Here is a 23,194-nt window from a genome sequence, read left to right on the forward strand (position 1 = left end):
GTTTCCCATATTACAGTCGCTGCACGCACTGGCCATAAAAAGGGTTTATGGCAGATGAGAGATGAGAGCTGAGAGGCATCAGTATCAGTTGTGAGACGAGTTGAGTACTGGTTCATAAATCTATAGGTTAATTGGATTAAATTATGCTTGGCTGGCTTGTTTCAATGTAAACGAGTTATCTATGAGATGTGCTCGGCTCTCTTGTTATTGTTGTCATAGGAGCAGCTAAAGCAGCAGCAGCTTCAGAGTGTCCCGCTTGTAAAAAAAAAAACAAAAAAAATAATATGTAAGGCAAGCCCATCAATTGCGCGGGCCTGGCTTGGGTTGGGTTCAGTTTTTTGTGATTTTCGGTTTAGTAGTTGGACAACAACTTTATTATCTAATTTCTGAGACATGTCAATACAGATTAAGGTCACACGTATCAGCGAGCAATGTAAAGCCGACAATGGAGATTACGAAAACTAAACTAAGCTACAGTTCTCTTCCTCTCCTCCTCTCTTTTTCTCTGCTTTTCATGCTTGCCGCAGCGAGTGGTAAATCAAATGTTGCCAACAATCTTTGGCAGGTTCTCTTGCAACCCATTGTCTGAACCCTTGAACTTGACATGGCAACGCAAGTTCGAATGCTGTTGCATTGTCTCGCTGTGGCATAAACATTAATAAATAATGGCCAAAGTCTGAGACTCGTTTTGTGGCCAGCACAAAATCTAATGAAATGCAGTCTGTGTGTGTGTTTGTGTGTGTGTTGCCAAAAATGTTGGGCAGTTAATGCCCAAAGTTGGCTCATTCCCACAACGTGCGCTGTGCGATGTGGCATGAGGGAGTTTCAAGGCCAGGCAAGTGCAACACAACGAGTGTTTGCGGTTGTGCCGGTTGTTGCAGCTCTCTCACGGCTGGGGCATGCTTCTTATTTTTATACTTTAATGCCTTCGCATATCTGTCGACACCAAATGGCAAGACAGCAAAACGGCAACAGCACAACGGCAACAGCGAAAGCCAAAAGGCATTGCCACATTCAAGTTGCAACTTCGTGCACGACGTGTAAATATTGTTTCAGGCTTTGTGGCCATGGCCGTGGCATGGCAGAAAACGAAACGAAAACGTTGTTGAGGCGCATTTAGCACTAACAATGTTTGTTCTGGCTAGCAACATCCATCCAACATCCATCCCAACTGCAGCCCCAACTCCACATTTCCACATCTTCACATCTCCAATTCTCTTCCATCTTCAGCTCGTTCTGCTGTTTACTTTTGCCGCTTTTATGTTGATCCCGCGACCGGGACAGTCAACTTGCCCCCACTCGCTTCTCTTCTCTGTGTTTTGCAGTCAGTCATTCAGTCAGTCAGCAAACGTTTCAAGGTTTCAACAAGCGGGGGCAGACGTCAGCTTTCGTTCTCGATCTTAGTCTCGTTCTCGCTCTCGTTCTCGGCATGCCAATTGCACATTTCAATGTCACTGAGGATCGCGACCGACTCCAAAAACTTCTTCTGGGGTGTTGCATGCAACAACCATGGGCAGCATCATGTGTTAATTGTGAAGCGACAGATGCAAGCAGCAGCAGCAGCAAAAGCAGTTGCAGATGCTGTGTCTAGTAGCAAATTGTCAAAAGAACTGTAGTCTGAAAGAAACTCAAATAATTATGCTTATTAAATGCGATGATCATAAATCATATTTATGGCAATTGAAAAGCGCGTTAAATGCGACGTCGCTGGCTTTATTTTTATTATTTATTCCTATTTTTTGTACATTTTTCTGCTCGCATATAATAAATTCTAAAACTAATTTCCGTAACTGGCAACAGTGGGCAACCCTTTGAAGTGTTTTGTTTTTTTTTTTTGCCACCCTCGGGGCCCAAAGTAAATTAGTCGACTTTTGTTGTACGATTTTTTGTTTGTAGGCTGGCCTGGCGCTTTGTATTCTATTTTTGTTGTCTTCCACTTTTTTTTTTTTTTGCTATTTTTCGTGGCATTTTTAAATTGAATTTTAATTTTGTGTTTGGTTGGCCCAGACACTGGCAGCTAATTTAAATTGAGACACATGCAAGCGCCAATAATTAAAAGCGCCCCTTATCCTTTTCGTATACCCTGTAAAGTGGGATAAGCAGAGTTGCATGTGCTTATATGATTTACAATGATTATTAAAATACTGTATCTATAGTTTTCTTTTTTCAATTTTAATATTTTAACATTTTTATTTTTATTGTCGATGTTTTATTTTGAAGTCTGTTGAAAAATTGAAAAAATTTAACGAAACTAAAAAAAAATATTGAAAAAATGTTTTGTACTTAAGATTAACATTTAAACATTTTACCCCAAAGAAATAGATATTTTTCTTTATCAATAATTTATAATTATGTATAATATTATTTTAAAATATATAATATATTTTTATATAAAAAATGTATTAAATGTAAATGATTGTAATTAAATATTTCTGTATTTAAGATAATTATTTAAACATTTTATTATTGTTTTCTGCATTTATAATTAAAATTTCAACAATTTTGCAAAAATAAAGAATAAATGCATTAAATATGTATCTCTTTTTTGTACATACGCTGGGTAAAGAAAAATTATATCAAAATTATATCATATTTTTAAGTTATTCATAGATTAATACATTATACCTATATTTTAAATACTTTTTGATTAGATATAAATATCAAAATGTTCATAGTTTATGTATTAAATTAATCTTAAAAGATATTCGAAATAAAGTTGTATTTTAATAGGTATCTTGCTAGTCGAATACACTCATTTGTCACCTGCTTCCTTTATCCTTAAAGCTTTAGTCTTAATAACATTTTTTTCTAGAATTAAGTTTAAGAATTTCCTTAATTCACATATTAAAATAAAGCTGAAAGATGTAAATTTTTTATTGTATAAGTAATGAGTATCTTCTCAGTCGACTACACTCATCTCTCCCCTGCTTACTTGTAAGTTGTTGTTGCGCTGCAACTGTTGGCAACCGTTTGACCCTTTGCGACATGATGCAGTACATTTTCCACATGAAATAACCACAAAAAGTGAAATTTTTACGCAAAAAATATATATAAATTTTTTTGTCGTATTGGAAATGGGTTAAATTTAATTGCTTTTGTCATTTTGATTTGCATTTTATGCTGTAAGCAATTTGTCCACCTTCTGGATGGGGTTACAAAACGTTCCCCAGGGCGTCGTACATCACGCCGCAGTTCGCGGGCTTCTCAATTTTTTTCTGATAATTTATTTCGTATTTTTCCAGTGCGCACAGAGTTTTCTTTGTCGAATAATTAGAAAGTCAACAGAAAATGTTGCCGAGTTCTGGTGGCAAAAGGGTTAAAAGGTTGACGCTGTCAGCGGGGCGATGCCATTAGTTTGGATTTATAATTACTTATATGTTTTGATTTATGACGGAACGAACCTTGACTTCAGGCTGTCGCTGACTTCTGTCGCTCCATCCTCGATCTTTTGTTATCAGTGCTGCCCTAAGACGCAATTAGCATGCTGAATTGAGCCTTTTATGGTCATGTGCACACGCACACATGATTCAGCTGCTAAACAAACACTTCGTTTCATTCAGCAAAAATCTTGTCTTGTCTGTCTTCTTTATTTGCTTACAATTACGCGTTTAAATATGTGTATTTTGAAAATTATTCTGTAATTTATGGCGCTTGCCAAATGAACCGCAAAACTCGCTGATAACCAAAACAACATCAACATGAACATGACATTCGAAATTGGACTCCAAAACTTCCAAAATTTCCACTGCTGTTGAAATATAAAACATATGCTGTTGCTTAGAATTCTTTCTTGGAGTCATCTAGCATCACATTCCAAATGGAATGAGATAGGGTTGAGATATTGCGTATCAGTAATAAATCATGTGTCTGTAACTAGTTCGCATTAAAGGAATTTTGAGTTCATTGGAAATGTGTCTCCAATGTAAATATCTTTTGTGATCTAAAGTGCGTATAACAATTAAATTGATAACATTTTTGTGGCTTTTGAGTTATTGATATCTGAAATTAATGCATTGATGAACAATAAGTTGAGAGATATTGGAGCACTTAAAATTTTCAATTCAGATATACTATATGCATTTTTTAAAAAAATATTTTTCATTTATTTTAAAATATCAAATATGCATTAACGATTGAGAACTTCGTATTCAATTCAGGAATACAGCACTATTATTATTTATAAAAATTGTTATTTTTTTTTTAATCTGTATTATGCATTGCTTATGTTGAAACACTAAAAGTTAAATTTACTTTTCATTTATTTTAAAGTGTGTATATTGCATTGATGACTTTGGAATACTTGCTCAAATATATAGTATACATGTTATTAAAAATGTGCAAAATAAATTGATAATGTTGAAGCACTTCAAACGATAATTCCAAAATAATAAAACACTCTTATTAAAAAGATTTTTTTTTTAAATAATATATTTTTACATTAAGTTTATCAAAAAAGTTGTTTTCTCCTAATCGAAAATGTGCGTATTTCATTAAGATCAAATATTTAAAAACGATTTTTTCTTTTCTTTTTTTATTTGTGGACATAGCACATTGATGATGTCGGAACACTTAAAATGTTCAATTCCAATATATAATTTCATTCATTAATGTACCAAAAAAAAAACACAGAAATATGCTAAAGACTATATTTGCTATATTGAGATAGTATTCTATATTGATATTGATTTAAATGCTGTCGAAAAGAATTATATATTATAGATGCCTCTTTTTGCCTGTTACATACTTTTCCTCGAGTCAAAAAGTTTTATTTCTCTTCTACCCTATAAGTAGCGGTTATAAAAATGTGCAGAATGCATTCATGATGTTTGAAGACTTAAAATATTCACCTGAAAAATATGGCAATAATTCAAAAAAATTTTTCGATGTTGCAACATATTGAATCTTCATTGCAAAGATAATTTAATTCAATTAAAAAGGTGCTTTCTCTTACTTTAAAAATATTGCAAGAGGCGGTAATTCATTCTAGCAATTTTTAGAAAATTAATAAATAGTAAATAAGATGAGCTGAATTCCAGTGATTAGTTCGACTCGGGAAGCCATTTCCCTTGATGATGAATATGTTGCCGAGCTTACCACAGGGCTGTGTAAGCTGTGTAAGCTGTGAGCTGTGAGCGATATCTGAGTGTATCTGAGACAGGGCAATCGAGCGTGCCGACTATTTTTAAAGAGCCTGGGCAGTGGAAACGTGATCGCTGGACGATAGTGTGCGCACGATTTGCGATTAATCAAGCGCAGTGCAACAACTGAGAGCGATACATCCTTCTGGTTTGCTGTTGCTTGGGAAATCGGTTTTAATCAACGTGTGCCCCCTGCTTGGCCCAGTGCAACAATGTTGCAATTCCAGTCTTGTCATGGAAGAGTGAGAGATAGAGAGAGGACAGAGGGCCATGCCCAGTTCTCGCTGACAACTTCTGTGGCAGTACAACAAATAATTAAATGGCCATTGTGTGTGCGCGGTGCGCTAAGCTAGCGACAAAAGAGCAGCAGCAAACAAAACGCTGTATCTGGCAGATACAACATGCGACCTAAAACATATGGTTGGCACAAGAAACCTCCTGCCTTACTTTAATTCCCAACTCCTTGGCCTGACACACATAGATAGATGCATGTGGAGTCTACCTACTGACACCGACTGGCCCTGCCACTGAGAGGAGTCTCTCTCTTTCTCTTCATACTCCGCCTCCCTTTAACGTGCAGATACAATTGTATCTGAGCGCTGCAATTCTGTGGCTGCGTATGCTTCAGCGCCCTTTTATGGTGCTGTTTGTGTTTGCTGTTTGCGTTTGCGCAGCAGCGCCGATCGTTGTGCAATCAGTGGAGCATTAAGTGCGCCGTCTACTCCAGAGACAGCGACAGAGACACAGACGGAGATGGAGACAGAGACGGAGACGAAGTCGCAGGCCCGTTTTGCTATCGTTTTGGACTCGCGGTCCACACGTACATAAGTTGTTCCATTTTTATGCTGTGGCACGTAACGACGACGACGTCGATGGGACGCTGATGTATGTATATAACATAATATATATGTATATGTATATGGGCATGGTTATACCTCCACACACATACAACTGCATGTGGAATCTGCAACTTGGCGCTGCTCGAGGCACTAAATAAAAGCGAAACTTGTTTGCGATTTTTGCCTCTCTCGTTTTGTGTTTTTATTGCTGTGTTGCTGTTGTTGGGGCCTTGAATGGGATCCTGTATGTCAAACTTGAACTTGTATGTGTGTGTGTGTGTTTGTGTGTGCGGTATTTCTGCATTTCATGCTTCAAATTATCAACATTTGCAGTGGAAAGAGTGAAATACAAAAATAATGCCTCTGCCTCGCCAGATACTTAAGTATCTGCGGTTTCAGTCTCCCTCTCTCTCTCTCTCTCTCTCTTTTACTCTTTTTGCGTGTGTATCTGTGAGTTTGTCTGTGGTGATGATATCATTGCCAATGCCTTATATGTGCGGGCTGACTGCACAGCTAGCCCGACAAACGGACGGACAGACAGCAGTCTGGGCCTTTTTAATACCCTTTGCAAAGGGTATTTTAATTTAGTCACGATCCCATAAACTATATATATGCATGTATATGTATATATGCAATGCTTGAAGTCTTACAACTAATCGTTCAATTCGGAAAGTTGTAAAATAAAACACATAAAACCTTCTTTCTCTATAAAACATTATATGGATTGTTATGGAATAAACTTCACTTCTCTGAGAGTATCAAATCTTCGACGTGTCTTTTGTCTTGTCTTGTCGTACTATTGTTTAATTTTTGCAGCCGCATTATCTCTTTATCAGTTGACAGCAAGACCTTCATAGGGGTGTCCAGCATTTAAGTAGTTGTCTGCTCCCCCAAAAAATATTGCGGGTAGTTTCTCGGTCTCGATTTAAATGGAGCAACTTGTTTCACTTATTTCACTTTTGAACTTGAAATTTTTGTGTTGTTTTTTCTCAATTTTTTTTGAGTAACCAGTTTTGAGGACCGGTTCCCAATCACTGCCATTCAAATGAAATCAAAACACAGATCTGATGTCTGGGCCAAAAGTTTTGCACTTGTTGCGCAAAAAGGACACACAGACACGCTCACACCTTGCCCAAGAGACCCGAAAAAGGAGCACAAAACGCTAAAAGCCACCAAAATTATAATAATCAACTGGCTGTCGCCTTCAGTTGCTGCTCTTTTTTTTTTTTATATATGTGTCTTTTTATTTTTTTGGGTAGGGGCAGGAGTTGCTCTGCTGCACATGTGAAACAGGTTGCGCTAAGAGCTATAGCTAAGGCTACAAACACAGATGCAGATACAGATACTCATACACACACACATCATCATTTGCACACACTTGACGTTGTTGTTGTGCATGTTTTTTTTGGTCATTTCATTTTTATGACAACGACAATTTGACAGGCAATGGCGACAGACAAACCGCGCATGAAAAATGTATTATTATAATTATCGAAACTTTTGTTAATGTCAGGCAAACATCATCAGTGGCATGTGCTGCATTCAGCCTGCTACTACTTCAAATTGGGCATATGTTTATTTATACATATTCATCCGCAAATACATATATTCGGTTTGGTAATGTAGCAAGTATGTGTGTATTCCATTTATAGCATGTTCAAATTCAAGGACAAACTTTTAACGAAAAGGGAAACTTTATTTCGTATTTGGCAACTTATTAGTTTTTTTTTTTAATTTCCCTTTTACAGTGGTAAAAAAACAAATTTAAGCTTTATTGCGTAATATTTTAAATTTTTATTTTATTTTATTATATTAAATATTTATAGTATTTAATAGAGAAGATTGTACTGGCTGATGGGGCCTTCGACTCATATTTTAAAATAAATTGTGGTATGTATGTGATATTTTGAATATTATGAACAAGTCAGCAATATTTATATCTTTAATATGTCAAAGATAAAGAAAATTGTATTTCGTATTTGCAAATTTTTAGTTTTTTTTCCTTTTTTATATGGACTTTCATATATTATTTTTTATAGGGTAATATGCTATTTGAAATAAAATTATATTCATGCGATATAATGGATCAAAAGGTATTTTTCTTTTTGTGACGTTTTATTTTAAAACTGAAATTTTGTTTTAATATTTACACATTCTACAAATGCCGGAAATATTTTATGCGATATTTTTCTTATAGTAGATATTTTATAGAAAATTGTTTCTTTGTAATAGTCGTAAAAATATATTTATATTTCTTTGAATAATTTTAACATTATGTTATATAATTTAAGATTTTCGATATGAAAACAAATGTTTTCGTTTATCGTTCGAGTTCTCTAACCTTCAAATTGATCATTTTATATCTTCCAAGCAATTCAATTTTCTTTATTCTTTTTTGAAAGATTTGTCATCAAATTTCTTTGACAAATAGTGCAATCGACACTTCAACACAAAGGTATTCAAATGCTTGTTTTGTTGGGAAAAACACACTTTGTTTTTTTCTTCTCCCCCTTTTTAGAATTTATACGTACTTTGATATACTACAATTTAAATGGATTTTGTATTTTTCATTTATTCTGTGTCATGCTCTATCATCATTAAAACGTCCAAATCGCTTCCTTTGTGCTGCCAACATTTTTCGGCAACAATTTGCTTATCTTGATTTTTACATCAACACAGACCAAACACCAACAACAACAACACAACAACAAGTTGACAGGCGACACGACTTGGTATGAAAATCACTTGAGCGTATTTCCTTTTCGGCCCAGCCCCGTCTGACTGTTTTGGCTGTTTAATGTTTAATGTTTGTTGTGCGGCTTTTCGTTGTTGTTCAACTCACACCCCGCACATTTTCACACTCACTTCATTTAATTTAATTTGTGAATATTTTTTCGGTTGCCCAACAAAAAAGAAGAAAAAAAATGGAAACCTTTGAGCCGAACTGATATGCGCCTAATGATGACGACCCCCTTTGACACCTATCGTCGCCACTATGGTCCTTGTCGCCGGCATGTTGAAGCTTGTTGTTGTTGTTGTTATAGTTGTTGCGTGTGAAGTGTCGCTTAGACACACGAAAGTTTTATTGCAGACCCATTTTGAGTTGACAGTTGACAGCTGAAAATTGTGACGATTAATACTTGGCACTGCAGTTTATTTTCGATTTGAATGAAAGATTCGCCTGGCTTGCTTTTTACTCTTTGTCTGCCTTTTTTTTTTTGTTGAGTTTTGGTCAAGTGTCCGTTCCAAGAAGTTGGCCACATCGTGGTCGTGGTCGATAAGATAAGGCAACCTTTGGCATCTGCTTTAGGGCCCTTAAGGGGAGTGCAACAACAACAACAACGACGACGACGACGAATCAATAAAAACCAGTTTTCACTTCCAACTTTGTGAGCAGCAGGCGCATTTTTTGTTGTAGTATGTATTCGCATTGCTAAAAATTTCATTATAGGGATTTTTCAGCCCGCTTTTGTTGTTGTTTTCGTTTTTTTTTTTTTTTTGGGCATGCATTGTATGTATGTCTGTGTGTGTGTATATGCCATTTTGTATATAAGGCAAGTGGTTTGGCAACCCTTTTGGCACACAAACACAGTCAAATTGTCCCTTAAACACACTTACACATACTCTCACCATTGCATGCAACTTTCGGCGGCAGTGCAATCACGTTGCTGTTGCATGATGCATGCGCGCATTAGGGTTACTCAAAAAAAAAAAAAAAAAAAAGAAAGAAGTGCAGTCGCTAGGAGGGTGGCGTGTTTTTAAATATTGAGTACATTTAAAGTTAACAATTATCTTTTATCATTACGAATTAATACCATAATTTTTTTTTTAACTTTCACAATTTTAAAAATAACTCACAAATCTATTTTAAAAAAGTATTCTTCTTGAAATGGTCTTATAATTTAAAATGATTATAGACTAAACTTTATAAAAATATATTTATTCTCGAATCCAATAGGTACTCAATATATGAGTATGAGATTACAAATTAGAATTCTATACTCTAAAATTTAAAACAAATATAATTGAGAAAACAAATATAATTTTGGTTAATTAATTTTACGTTCTAAATATATGAGTATGAGATTTAACTTGAATAAGTTTTTACAAAATGTGTTGTCAAAATGTTTAATTACTTAATAAATAAATCAAATAAAAAAAGCTTACTTATTTTAGTATTTAGAATTCATAAGATTACCATGTCAGTTTTATAATTCGAAACCAGGTAAAATGTTTCATATTTGAAATGTTTTTATTTAGTGAAATTTCTCTTGAAATATATATTTTCAAAAGCGAAATATCGTCAATAAGCGCTAAATTCTTAAGCGTCACACCCAATTTCACTTTCAAGTTGAGCTTCAGTCAAGTAAATTGCAATTGCTGCAGTGAATCACCCTAATTTGGTTGTCGGTCTATTTTTAGCTCAGCATTCGCAAGCTTTGTACATTCTACTTATGTACATTCTTATATGCCTGCATATGTAGTATGTATGTATGGGTATAATACATATACATATATATATACAAAGTGTATATAATACAGAGAACAACTTCAATGTTTATGCAATTCTCGTCGCTTCTTTTTTGATTCTACTTTTTGCATTTGCGAGTATTTTTTCTGAATTGCTTCAGCTGCTCTCTCTTTCTCTCTCTCTCTGTTTGCGATGATGTTATTGTTTATTCTGCTTTTGACTGCGTTCTGTTTGTCCGTTGTCCACTGTCCGCTGTCCGCTTGTCCGGGTGTCCCATTGTCTGCTGCTCCTTAGACCTTGACCACTAACATAGAAACGTCTGCGAACCGGTTCTCAACTCTCAATTCCGATGCCAACTCCCAACGCTTGTTGCCATTATTTTATTCTGCTTTTTTTATACACAAATACACTATCCTTTTGAAGGCAAATAGTTGACCGAGTCGAACAGCCAGAAGGTAATTTAATTATTAAATTACACCCGCAAACGGGTTTCGTATTTTTGTATACATTCAAAGCTAATTCCGTTTTGAGGTCTTGAGCTGTCAACCGGACCAATAAATGGGCCTTTAACACGCCGACGCGATGCGACGGGTTGACTTGTTGCTGACAGAGTGGCATACTTGAATTGTATACCCTGTAAATGTCAGCAGCAAATATTTTTAATAGAATTAGCTGTATGAAAAATGAACTAAGATCGAAATTTTAAAACATTAATGCTTAGCGAATTTATTTGCATTTAGTTATTTGGGAATTTGTGTTATAGATTATTATTCCAATTTGATAATTCTGAACTATAAACATGCCATATTTAGTGAAATTTCTGTTAAGTTTATTTATTGTGGAATATATTAAAATACCCAATTGATCATTCAGAACCCGAAGATTCATTCATAGTTATATTTATTGCCACTTCTTAGCAGTTGAATACTTGAACTGTAAGACCTTTAAAAGGCAGTCAGTAAAGATGTTTAATACAAAAATGAGAGTAATGAATTTTTGCGCAAAATAATAACAATTCATGTGGTAAATCACATCCGATTACAGGGTATCTTCCATCCTACTCTCGCCTTCCCTCACCTTTTATGAACCAAAAAACTTGTCATAATTTTTCAGTTACACGCACTGCGAGTCGTGCTTAGGTGTTCGTTTGCCTATGGCTTTTGAATTTTAATTGATATAAAATAATATGCGTATATTTGAATGCATAAATATATTCGACTTTGACTTGAGGGGGCGTGCTGCACTGAAAGGGTTCCCTTATATCGTTTTTCTTGGGTGCCGAAATTAATTAACAAAATGCTTGTAAATTTTTTGTTTCGGGTTCATAATTACAGCTCAGTTCGGTTTTATGGCCTGCACGATTTGTGGAAAGTCGTGCGTATAAGTTGTAGGTTTTCCTGTTGCCAAACAATCGAAATTTGCCGCTCAATAAAGCGACTTAATAGCAGGCAATAATAACAAAAACAACAACAACAACAACGCCAACAAAAAAGAACTTCAGCAATAAAACAAGTAAGAAAGTTACAGTCGAGTGTGCTCGACTGTGAGATACCCGCTACCCATTTTTAATAAAGGCAAAATATTGCGGTATCATTTTCAAAATATACCGAAAATACTTAAAAAATACTAAAAATATACCAAATGGTATATTTGGTATATCGATATAGTTCACCATTCAAAATATGCCATAGACGGCACAATGTACCAGATTGTCGGCCAAAGCAACTCAGACCCCTAGTAAGTAGGCGTTTTTGCCCATACAAAAGTATTTCTTTAATAACTTCCACAATTTTTATCTGATCGCAACCAAATTTTCAGGAATCATAACTACTACAGTAATTTTTGTATGTACCAAAATTTGTAGCTCTAGCTTTAAAATTACACTTGTTATTCAATTTTTTTGATTTGCGGGGGCGGAAGTAGGCGTGGCAAAAATTTGAAACAAACTTGATCTGCGTGCAAACATAACAAATGCTGTCGAAAAAAAATTATAGCTCTATCTCTTATAGTCTCTGAGATCTAGGTGTTCATACGGACGGACGGACGGACGGACAGACGGACAGACGGACATGGCTATATCGTCTCGGCTGTTGACGCTGATCAAGAATATATATACTTTATAGGGTCGGAGATGCCTCCTTCTACCTGTTACATACATTTCCTGCCGGCACAAAGTTATAATACCCTTCTACCCTATGGGTAGCGGGTATAAACAGCACCGACATATGCATGTGAGTATGCATGGTATGAGTATGGAATGGATGGAATGGTTTGTCTTCCGCTTGTCGTCTAGATTCTTATGACGACGACGGCAGTGGCGATGGACTCACCCCTCGATATGACCCAGTTTCAGATGCACGAAAGCATCTGAAAGAACCGACAACTGAGCAACTGTCAAAAGCAAAAGCCTCAGCAACTACTTGTAGTAAGAAAAATATTAAAAAAAGAAGAAATAAACAGCTGTTTATAAAGGAAAGTCGAAAAATGCATACACTATATTATAATGAACTGATAATCTGTAAATAATACAATTTAACGACTTCACACTCTTTATGACAATAACCTGTTACTCTGTATAAGTTTTAATTGTGAACTAATATTCTGATATAGTTTCAATAGTGAATATATAATAATCTTTGTATAGTTAAACTTCAATTTATTAGTCGTTCATTTAAAGAATGGTTTCTCAATATTTAAAACAGTTTTGTTATTTATTTTTTATTAGAAAATGTACAATTTCAGGGAAATGCCTTTTTTATAACCTTAAGTTTTTCTCACGAATGTATGAATGTATATATGTATATATATATGTACGAATGTATATATCATATTCCAATTTACCTATTTTCAATCTGCTTAATTTAACAAATAAAATATTTAATTTTATTTTACTTTAAGATTTTGATTATTTCTTAATACTTTTAGTCTCTTCGCTGGGATAAATAAAATAGCTAATATGTGTTTTAGAATTATAATTGATTTCTCAAATACTCTTCGATAGTGTATACACTTGAAAATGTGCAGCAGAGATTTTGTATGCTGGTGGCTGATGATGGGGCTGGGTTGTTTATTGTTCGGGTAATTTGATCCCCTAATATTGTAGGGAATCACGTGTTTCGATTTTGATTCACGTATCATTTGACCCCATTTCATTGCTAGTTTTTAGATCAACACAACATGAAGATGAAGACCTGCTGAACAGAGAACTGAGAACAGAGAACAGGAACTGAGAACAGGCAAATGCCAGCTGTATGAAATTTTAACTTGGAACTTGAGCGTACACGCATCTCCCTCGAGTGACCTTGTTTACAGTTCTTGGGTTTCAAAACAAGAGCACAAGCACAAGGTCCGTTCCACTAATTGATGTTAAACTTGTTGATAAACTCACTTAATTGAAAATGAACAAAAAAAAAAATGGAAATAAAAACGAATAAAGAAGCAGCCCTCAGTGCTTAGCTTATAAACTGATTGATAAAATACGAATGCGAATTGAAGTATATGCATTTATTTATGAAAACATTTCATTAGTTCACCGACAGATTGGTGATGGTGTTCTGTAATAGAATCACTCAATTAGCAAAGCATTTGAAAGATTATTCTTGCATGCAACTTACAGCCAGATCTCCGAGGGCATCATTCAGCTTGTTCACATAGGGAGAAGCGGCATCGGCGGCAGCGGCAATATCCTTGGCGCTGACGGACTGCAAATTGTGGAAAAATTAGTTAATAAATGAAATTTTATTTATATGGCACCAGAAGTCTAAGGGGAAATATAATTAAATTTAATAATTTTGGTATTATAATTTATTTTCAAAACTTACTGAAACACTGCGAGCTTCTGGCTGCATCTTAGTCTGCACACTTAGGCTAGTAATGGTGTTCTAGAAAATAGAATCTTCTTAGTTTACATTAAGTTAGAAATCCTTCTTAACTTACAGCCAAATCACCTAGAGCTGTGCCCATTGATCCCAGAGCATCGCCAAGCAGATTATATGACTCAGGTTCGACAGTATCTACCTGCATATTCAGGCTAGTAATGGTGTTCTAAAAAAAGGATTTTATTAGTTTGGATTTAGTTAGAAAATTGCTTAACTTACAGCCAGATCTCCAAGGGCATCATTAAGTTTGCTCACATAAGGAGAAGCAGCATCAGCGGCAGCGGCAATTGTCTTGGCGCTAACGGACTGTAAATTGGAAATACATTAGTTGATAATACGAATTTTATTTAAAAATTGAAATATTTCTACTTACACCAAGTTCACCGATGATGGCAGCACCTGAAGTCTAAAGAACAATATACAATTAATTTAATTTAATATTTTAAGCAACATTTTTAGGGAAACTTACCGAGACACTGCGAGCTTCTGGCTCCATCTTGACCTCAACACTTAGGCTAGTAATGGTGTTCTAGAAAGAGCAATTTTCTTAGTTTACATTAAGTTAGAAATCTCGCTTAACTTACAGCCAAATCACCCAGAGCTGTGCCCATTGATCCCAAAGCATCGCCAAGCAAATTATAGGACTCGGGTTGAACAGTGTCTTGCACACGAAGGCTAGTAATGGTGTTCTAGAATAAAGGATTTTCTTAGACTACATTTAGTTATAAACTTGTTCAACTTACAGCGAGATCTCCCAAGGCTTCATTCAGTTTCTTGATATAGGGAGCAGCAGCATCGGCGGCAGCGGCAATTGTCTTGGCGCTAACGGCCTGTAAATTGAATTACTTAATCATTTGAATTATATTGAGATATTTATACTTACGCCAAGTTCACCGATGATGGCAGCACCTGAAGTCTAAAGGAGCATTGAAATTTACTTAGTATTTTATAAGCTAGATAAATGTTGGAAACTTACGGATACACTGCGAGCTTCAGGCTCCATCTTAACCTCAACACTTAGGCTAGTAATGGTGTTCTAGAAAGAATATCTTCTTTAGATATCATTTAGCTATGAAACTGCTTTAACTTACAGCCAAGTCACCAAGAGCATTGCCCATTGCTCCCAAAGCATCGCCAAGAATATTGTAAGGCTCAGGCTTGACAGTATCAATTTGTGCGCTTTGAGCAGCTGATCCTAGCTGGTTTTCTATTTGGTGTCTTAGCTTTTCACCGGCGACAGCAATCTTGGAAATATCTCCCATCAGATCGCCAAATGAAATGCTGGCAGATTCACATTGTTGAGCCACCAAAACGATGGCCAATAGAGTAAAAATTTTAACTTGCATGTTGAGTGTTTGGAACTGAACTGTTTGAGTTCGTTACTTACCAACTTGATTTATATACTTTGTGCCATTAGTTTTAGATCGCAATAAAAACGTAATTGAATGCCCTAAAATCGCGCTTCTTGCGCTTCTCAAGTGGCCAATAAGTCATTGGTTGGCTGTCGGCGCTATGCACTGATTGATGTATGATTTTCTTATCGCGGAGTCGGCTAGACTGTACAGCTGGTTAACTGATTGAAGATTTCCCCAGTTTTTCGATACGAATAACAATTACTACGCAATTATATAATCTAAGAAAGTGCCCCCTGGGAAATCCTATCGAACGATTCTTAAAATAACCACAAAAAGTTGCAATGCAATAATAATCATTTAATCGTTAGACTGATTATGTTTATATAAAGTGTGTATGTTATTATCTTTTTTTGTTTTCGATAGTGTTATGTACATATATAGTTTTGTATATATTTTTAACTTTAAAGTAGGTTGGCAATGCCACCAAGTATGTTGCTGGTAATATTGAGTGCACCACCAACAACGCCAGCAGCAACATTTGTTGCAGCACCAGCAATGCCAATGGCAGCACCAGCTGCATCGGTGGCAATGTGTCCAGCATCGACGACAATACCGCCAGCTGCAGTTGTTGCATCCTTGGCCACAGTGCTAGCCACACTGGAGGCATCCGAAGCAACTGCTTTGTCCACACTGGAGGCAGCAGAGTCAACGCTGCTGGCAACATTGGCGGCAGCCGAGTCAACACTGCTGGCAACACTCGAAGCATCGGAGGAGGCATCAGAAGCCGCAGCTGAAGCAACGTTGTTGGCAGCACTGACGGCAGAAGAGGCAACATTGTTGGCAGCACTCACAGCGGACGATGCAACTTTATTGGCAGCACTGACGGAGGCAGAAGCAACCTTATCGGCAGCACTGACGGCAGAGGAGGCAACCTTATCGGCAGCACTGACGGAGGCAGAAGCAACCTTATCGGCAGCACTGACGGAGGCAGAAGCAACCTTATCGGCAGCACTGACGGAGGAAGAGGCAACGTTGTCGGCAGCACTGACGGCCGATGAAGCCACGTTGTTGGCATCACTGACGGCTGCTGAGGCAACATTATCGGCAGCACTCACAGAAGCCGAGGCAACATTATCGGCAGCACTGACGGCAGATGAGGCAATACTCTCACCAGCATTGGTGGCAGCCGAACCCACAGCGTGGTAAACATTGGTAGCATCTGATGCAATCTTATCTGCATCACTAACAGCAGCAGAGGCGATGTTATCGGCAGCATTGGTGGCATCAGAGGCGACTGTTTCACCAGCATTGGTGGCAGCGGAAGCAACATTGTTGTAAACTTTGGTGGCATTTGCAGCAATTGTATCCGCAGCACTCACGGCAGCCGAGGCAACATTGTTGTAAACATTGGTAGCATCCGAAGCAACATTATCAGCAGCATTGGTAGCATCGTTGGCTATCGAGTTCCAAATGTTGGTGGCAGCATTGGCGATATTATTGGCAGCACTCACAGCAGACGAAGCAATGCTCTCGCCAGCACTGGTGGCAGCCGAGGCAACATCGTGGTACACTTTGGTGGCATTTGCTGCAATGGTATCCGCATCCTTGGTGGCAGATGAGGCAACATCGTGATACACATTCACGGCAGATGAGGCAACGTTATCGGCAGCACTGACGGCAGATGAGGCAACACTCTCGCCAGCCTTGGTGGCAGCTGAGCCCACATCGTGATACACATTGGTGGCATCGGAAGCAACATTGTTGGCTGCACTCACAGCAGACGAAGCAACATTGTTGGCAGCACTCACAGCAGACGAAGCGATACTTTGTCCAGCCTTGGTGGCAGCTGAACCCACATCGTGGTAAACTTTAGTGGCATTTGAAGCTATGGTGTCTGCAGCTTTGGTGGCATCGGAGGCAACACTCTCTCCAGCATCAGCGGCAGCTGATCCAATGTCATCCTGAAATATATTTTCCATTAAAAGTAGTTCGGTTTAAATATTTAAGAATAAAACTTACACCATCGTTGGAAAGTTCATTGCCAAGGCTGTTGGCTGCTTGTCCGATATCATTGCCAAATTGTGAAGCCGCCTGTCCAATTTGATTGCCAAAGTTGCCCTACAAATACACTTTATGAAGAATATATATCTTTGAGTATTTATAGATCACAATCACATACAAAATCTTGACCGAGCTCTCCCAACAAGCTTCGTGCACTTGCATTATGTGCCACAAGGGCCAAAGCCAACACAAGGCTGGCAATAAATTTCATGTTGAAACTTTCTTTATACAAATTATAATTTTAACTGACAATTTTCGCGATTCGCACCCGCATTTATAGTGAAGTAGCATTCGATAAATTACGATATTGTTATCATTAACAATTTTATGTAGCGCCAGCTATCTAGGGAATTTTCGGGTAGTGCTTAAGTATATCTAAGGTTTATCTATAGCAAGACGTATTGTCGTCTATACAATTACGCATAAAATATACCCAATTTCAATTACCTATCGTAATTGTTTCCATGTTGTAGAATTTCGATTGATATACTTTTGTAATTGTATACAAATCGAATTGTTTTGATTTGAATCAAATTGCAAGCACTCCATATTTGAACAATTTTCAATTAAAAAAGTATGAATATTAAAAAACGTATCTTTCTCCATAAACGTAATCAAAAAACTGTTTCTAAGAAATTATTAACTTTATATTTAGTTTATAATTGAGATTGACATTTGAATAATAATTATTACAGAAACAAATAAATATTGTAAAAGTAATATAATTTTAAATAGAAATATGATTTGTACTACCTCAAAACCTTTCTACTTCATTAGAAGATTTATCATTTGTCTAAGTGATTAATAATCTACAACTAGTGAAAAGCAGTAAAACCAAAATTTATAAATTCTAAAATTCAGCGCCTTTATGATAGGCAACATTTGTTTTATTTCCCCCTCACTATCTAAATAGTATTCCTATTAAAAGATTCAAATCTCTTTAAAATGCGATTATAAAATTCGAGCTCTAAGCATAATAAATTTGTGTACTGTAAAAAAAATAAAACCACGAAATAGAGCGAACTGTAAATATTATGGAAATAACAACGATCGATTATGACGACTTTATTTCCCTGGGTTTTTTGAAAGTCATATCGATATCTACTTTATTTACTTTATAGAATATAATCAAATAAGCATTATTAATACCGTGAAATTTACATTTAAAACTTCCCCCCGATTGCTGCTTACCAGTAGCTTAATATTCTTAAAATAGCTGGAACGTGCTTATCTTCAGACTCAATTGGAATTGTCTCTCTGTCTGTGCTGGTTAATTTGTGCGTCATCACAAATACCTCTGAAACACTTATAATCGCTTTCAGATTCGGTTTTTTTTTTTTTTTACAAATAATTTAATGACGACTGTTTGTGTTTACTAAGAGCGCAAATTTTTTGGTATTGGGGTTGCCATTTATTGTTATCGACTTTTGTGAAATTCAACTTCAAAGATTTATTGGAAAATTCAAATAGGAAATTTCCTAATGATATATTTTAAAATATAAAATTTATATAGGATCTGTTATTTTCTTTTAAGAAATTGTATTGTTGAAATAACTTTAAGAACGTTATTTATATTCTTATATTAATAGATTGATGTTCAATACGTTTCCTACAATGTGTTGTTATGTTGCTTGTTTAATTGCTTAATAAATTTAGATTACAGAAAACAAAAATAAAAACTTAGAAAACGTTATCAGCAATTGGTTCTGTAACTTTTAGATTTGTTTATCGATTAATACCTTAATGCCAAACCTTGGCTCGTGTTCGTGTACTATCGATTGTTTTGAACTCATCAACAGCAATTGATAAATTACATTATTTTCGCACTTATCTTTCGCAGGCAAAGCTGCTAAAGTTATCGGTGAAATTATGAATGAACGAATGTGAATGAACGATCTGCTTCATGTACTTGAATATGAAATTTATACCATGTATTGCTTTGCGTGTTCTGTTCGCTGCAATTAAATAATAATGATAGCTATAATTATCGTCTTAGACAGAACTGTATAAATTTAATTTTAATTAAGTTTTCATATTAAATAGAGTACACTCATTTTTTCTTTATTATTTTAATACTTTAGCACTTATAATGTAGAATTGATATACCACCATTTACCCTAGCTTTATTATAATGAATCAATTGGGCAAAGTCCACTTTCGAGTGCCGCAAATCATTGATTGTGCTTTTTTCTTTTTGCGAACTTCAAGTACAGTAAACAAAATTAGTTTTTTAATGCGTGTTTATTTTGTTACGTCTGGTTGCCCAATCGCCAGACACATTTCAGATATAAATGTGTTGGAGCAATACCCTTAATTTTTTTATTATTATTATTTTTTTTGTCAACGTCCGGTAATATCTCAAAGTGGATTATTGTTAACCTATATATATCTTACGCGTGGAGAACTGATCCATCATGTTGACAGTTATATCGTAATTGGCTTTCCATATAAATACGAGTCGAATTCTTAGAGCCATCATCAGTCGCAAGAAGTAACAACATGAAGTTCCTAGTCAAATTCAAATAGGAAATTTCCTAATGATATATTTTAAAATATAAAATTTATATAGGATCTGTTATTTTCTTTTAAGAAATTGTATTGTTGAAATAACTTTAAGAACGTTATTTATATTCTTATATTAATAGATTGATGTTCAATACGTTTCCTACAATGTGTTGTTATGTTGCTTGTTTAATTGCTTAATAAATTTAGATTACAGAAAACAAAAATAAAAACTTAGAAAACGTTATCAGCAATTGGTTCTGTAACTTTTAGATTTGTTTATCGATTAATACCTTAATGCCAAACCTTGGCTCGTGTTCGTGTACTATCGATTGTTTTGAACTCATCAACAGCAATTGATAAATTACATTATTTTCGCACTTATCTTTCGCAGGCAAAGCTGCTAAAGTTATCGGTGAAATTATGAATGAACGAATGTGAATGAACGATCTGCTTCATGTACTTGAATATGAAATTTATACCATGTATTGCTTTGCGTGTTCTGTTCGCTGCAATTAAATAATAATGATAGCTATAATTATCGTCTTAGACAGAACTGTATAAATTTAATTTTAATTAAGTTTTCATATTAAATAGAGTACACTCATTTTTTCTTTATTATTTTAATACTTTAGCACTTATAATGTAGAATTGATATACCACCATTTACCCTAGCTTTATTATAATGAATCAATTGGGCAAAGTCCACTTTCGAGTGCCGCAAATATTGATTGTGCTTTTTTCTTTTTGCGAACTTCAAGTACAGTAAACAAAATTAGTTTTTTAATGCGTGTTTATTTTGTTACGTCTGGTTGCCCAATCGCCAGACACATTTCAGATATAAATGTGTTAAAGCAATACCCTTAATTTTTTTTTATTATTATTTTTTTTTGTCAACGTCCGGTAATATCTCAAAGTGGATTATTGTTAACCTATATATATCTTACGCGTGGAGAACTGATCCATCATGTTGACAGTTATATCGTAATTGGCTTTCCATATAAATACGAGTCGAATTCTTAGAGCCATCATCAGTCGCAAGAAGTAACAACATGAAGTTCCTAGTCTACCTATTCCTCGTTTTGGCCGTCGTCTGCCAATTGGCCATGGCCGCATCCGTGGACAGTGATGCCGAAACCGTTGCCCAGGCAGCCGAGAAAATCGCCCAGGAAGCAGCCAGCGCTGGAGAGTCCATCTACAACGATGGCGCCGCCTTCGGAAGGAATGTTGCCCAGGCAGCTGATAACGCAGCCAACAATATTGCCAACCTTTTCAACTAAAAAACTCCTGTATAAAAATAAATTCTTAAAATTCTAATTTGTTGTAAATTTATATTTTCGAATCACTTAATCACTTTTTTTGAAATCGCTCATATTAATATGAATATAATTATTTGTTTCACACATTTCAACTTTTAAGGAAAAACATCTTCGCCTTTAAGAGGAAAAACATTAAAGGGACTTGGACTTTGCTTAACTTTGTCACTAGTTATTAACTGTTCTTTAGGGTTTCGGTAATTCTTAAAATCAAAGTTTAAGAAATATTGAATTTGGTTTTTACCATTATGGCTGTATATATTGGCACGATTATTGTTTTTGGCCTTCAGAAAATTTAAACGCACAATGGCATTATCTGCTGCGCTTATTTTGAATTGATTTTTACTTTGGTTATCCTTGAACATATCTTCAAAGTTGAGCTGTTGAATATGTTTTTATATTCGCTATCATTTTTAAGAAAATTTATGAACCACTTACAAACTTTTTTTCCAAATGGAGCTGTTAAATACGATATTACATTAGCTTTAATTTTAGAGAACAAAAAAATGACTTACCATCTTCTTCTCCATATGGTGAAGAGAGAGAGCTTTTAGCTCGTATACCACACTAAGCAGCAGTATAATCAGCTGTACAATTTGAAACATTCTACTTCAGTTTGCACTAGTTTCATTCCAGATATATTTACAATGGAGCTTTATTTAGAAAATTGATTTGTTGCAGTAAATTTGAATTTTCTTTGCTTTAGTACAATTCAAAATAAGTAGCTCTATACTAGAAAAGTTATATTTTAAATTTACCTTTTTTCAGTTGTTAAATTGATATGAATGAAATTTGTTATTCGATGTCCGACTTCGTTTTTTATTTGGTGTAAAATCAAAGTATATGCCCCAAGTTGTACCTTCAGGTCCGCTTAACCCTTTTGTATTTGCATTCTTTTTTGCCATCCTCGCAATTTGTTTACCAAATTGAATCTAGAATTGATTAATTTACTAACTTTCTTTTAAAATGTTTAATATATATAGTTACTTACTGATTCATCTAATATGTGATTGCTTTCCTCGGGAGTGATTTGTCTATGTTCTCTCATTCTTTTGGCCATATTATTCATAGCGTTCTCAAAACGATTCAAGTTATAAGAATAAACTACACTGAATATTATAAATACAATTAAGAGAATGCTAGACGATGTCAAAGTTGACATTCTGTCATCTGGATGATCGCACGCTGTCTGTGCAAAGGGATTCATTGTGGAGTGTTCCAAAGCCTTTCATGGCCCATTGGAAACGCTCTTTGACGCTTCAAACTCAATTTCAAGCACTGAAATGTGTTAAATGTTTTGTGTGGCAGAGTCAATGTTAGGGTCGCGTATCCCGTGGCGGCTTTACCGCCGCAATCGTAATCGCAATTTCAATCGTATGAACATTTATTGTGATTTTTATGCAGCTCGCCAGTGTTTTAATAGATTTTTGCATAAAATGCTTCCCAGGGTTACCCGTTACACTTTGGCCTAATGTAAACAAGTTATAAAATGATCGTAAAATGCAACGCAAAAAAACACCGAAAACAAAAACGAAAACTAAACTATACCGCTATAAAAATGCTATAAAATATGCTACCGTCTGAAGTAAAAGGGAAATGCTTTTTTATGCCGACTGCGAATTTGCGAAATGCAC

The 23,194-nt window shown here is 35.5% G+C and overlaps 5 protein-coding genes across 7 annotated transcripts in view; all 5 read right to left on the reverse strand.

Moving 5' to 3' along the window:
- Positions 1 to 7,077, reverse strand: part of LOC117573354 (odorant receptor 98a-like) — a 28,981-nt gene extending 21,904 nt beyond the window's left edge. Inside the window, exon 1 of the mRNA XM_052006839.1 lies at positions 6,723 to 7,077. Within this exon, the coding sequence (XP_051862799.1) occupies positions 6,723 to 6,847 (125 nt within the window). The 5' untranslated portion in view covers positions 6,848 to 7,077. The remainder of the gene's footprint in view (positions 1 to 6,722) is intronic.
- A 7,113-nt stretch (positions 7,078 to 14,190) lies between these two features.
- On the reverse strand, positions 14,191 to 15,352 carry LOC117574496 (uncharacterized). The gene is made up of 10 exons (XM_034258334.2): positions 15,303 to 15,352; positions 15,210 to 15,242; positions 15,070 to 15,156; positions 14,911 to 15,015; positions 14,796 to 14,855; positions 14,700 to 14,732; positions 14,546 to 14,632; positions 14,385 to 14,492; positions 14,270 to 14,329; positions 14,191 to 14,208 (listed from the first exon to the last, which is right to left on the reverse strand). Exons 1-10 carry the CDS (start codon positions 15,327 to 15,329, stop codon positions 14,191 to 14,193), a joined length of 618 nt encoding a protein of 205 aa, XP_034114225.2. The 5' UTR covers positions 15,330 to 15,352.
- Positions 15,353 to 15,402: 50 nt separating this feature from the next.
- Positions 15,403 to 15,712, reverse strand: LOC127565836 (uncharacterized). The gene has a single exon (XM_052006506.1). The coding sequence runs from the start codon at positions 15,670 to 15,672 to the stop codon at positions 15,409 to 15,411; it is 264 nt and encodes an 87-aa protein (XP_051862466.1). The 5' UTR covers positions 15,673 to 15,712; the 3' UTR covers positions 15,403 to 15,408.
- A 305-nt stretch (positions 15,713 to 16,017) lies between these two features.
- LOC117573355 (uncharacterized) lies at positions 16,018 to 17,976 on the reverse strand. Of its 3 annotated transcripts, none has more exons than XM_052006497.1 (4): positions 17,861 to 17,976; positions 17,701 to 17,799; positions 16,713 to 17,642; positions 16,018 to 16,646 (listed from the first exon to the last, which is right to left on the reverse strand). In XM_052006497.1, the coding sequence occupies exons 1-4, from the start codon at positions 17,951 to 17,953 to the stop codon at positions 16,143 to 16,145; spliced, it is 1,626 nt and encodes a 541-aa protein (XP_051862457.1). In that variant the 5' UTR covers positions 17,954 to 17,976; the 3' UTR covers positions 16,018 to 16,142. The 3 variants fall into 3 exon arrangements, with proteins under 3 accessions (XP_051862457.1, XP_051862456.1, XP_051862455.1); XM_052006496.1 differs by having other exon boundaries at positions 16,018 to 16,613; positions 16,680 to 17,642; XM_052006495.1 differs by having other exon boundaries at positions 16,680 to 17,642.
- Positions 17,977 to 21,588: 3,612 nt separating this feature from the next.
- Positions 21,589 to 22,175, reverse strand: LOC117575328 (uncharacterized). The gene is made up of 3 exons (XM_034259485.2): positions 22,076 to 22,175; positions 21,999 to 22,019; positions 21,589 to 21,940 (listed from the first exon to the last, which is right to left on the reverse strand). Exons 1-3 carry the CDS (start codon positions 22,163 to 22,165, stop codon positions 21,659 to 21,661), a joined length of 393 nt encoding a protein of 130 aa, XP_034115376.2. The 5' UTR covers positions 22,166 to 22,175; the 3' UTR covers positions 21,589 to 21,658.
- Positions 22,176 to 23,194: the final 1,019 nt, after the last annotated feature.

Source organism: Drosophila albomicans, chromosome 2R (genome assembly GCF_009650485.2).
Source record: "Drosophila albomicans strain 15112-1751.03 chromosome 2R, ASM965048v2, whole genome shotgun sequence".
NCBI classification, from domain to species: domain Eukaryota; kingdom Metazoa; phylum Arthropoda; class Insecta; order Diptera; family Drosophilidae; genus Drosophila; species Drosophila albomicans.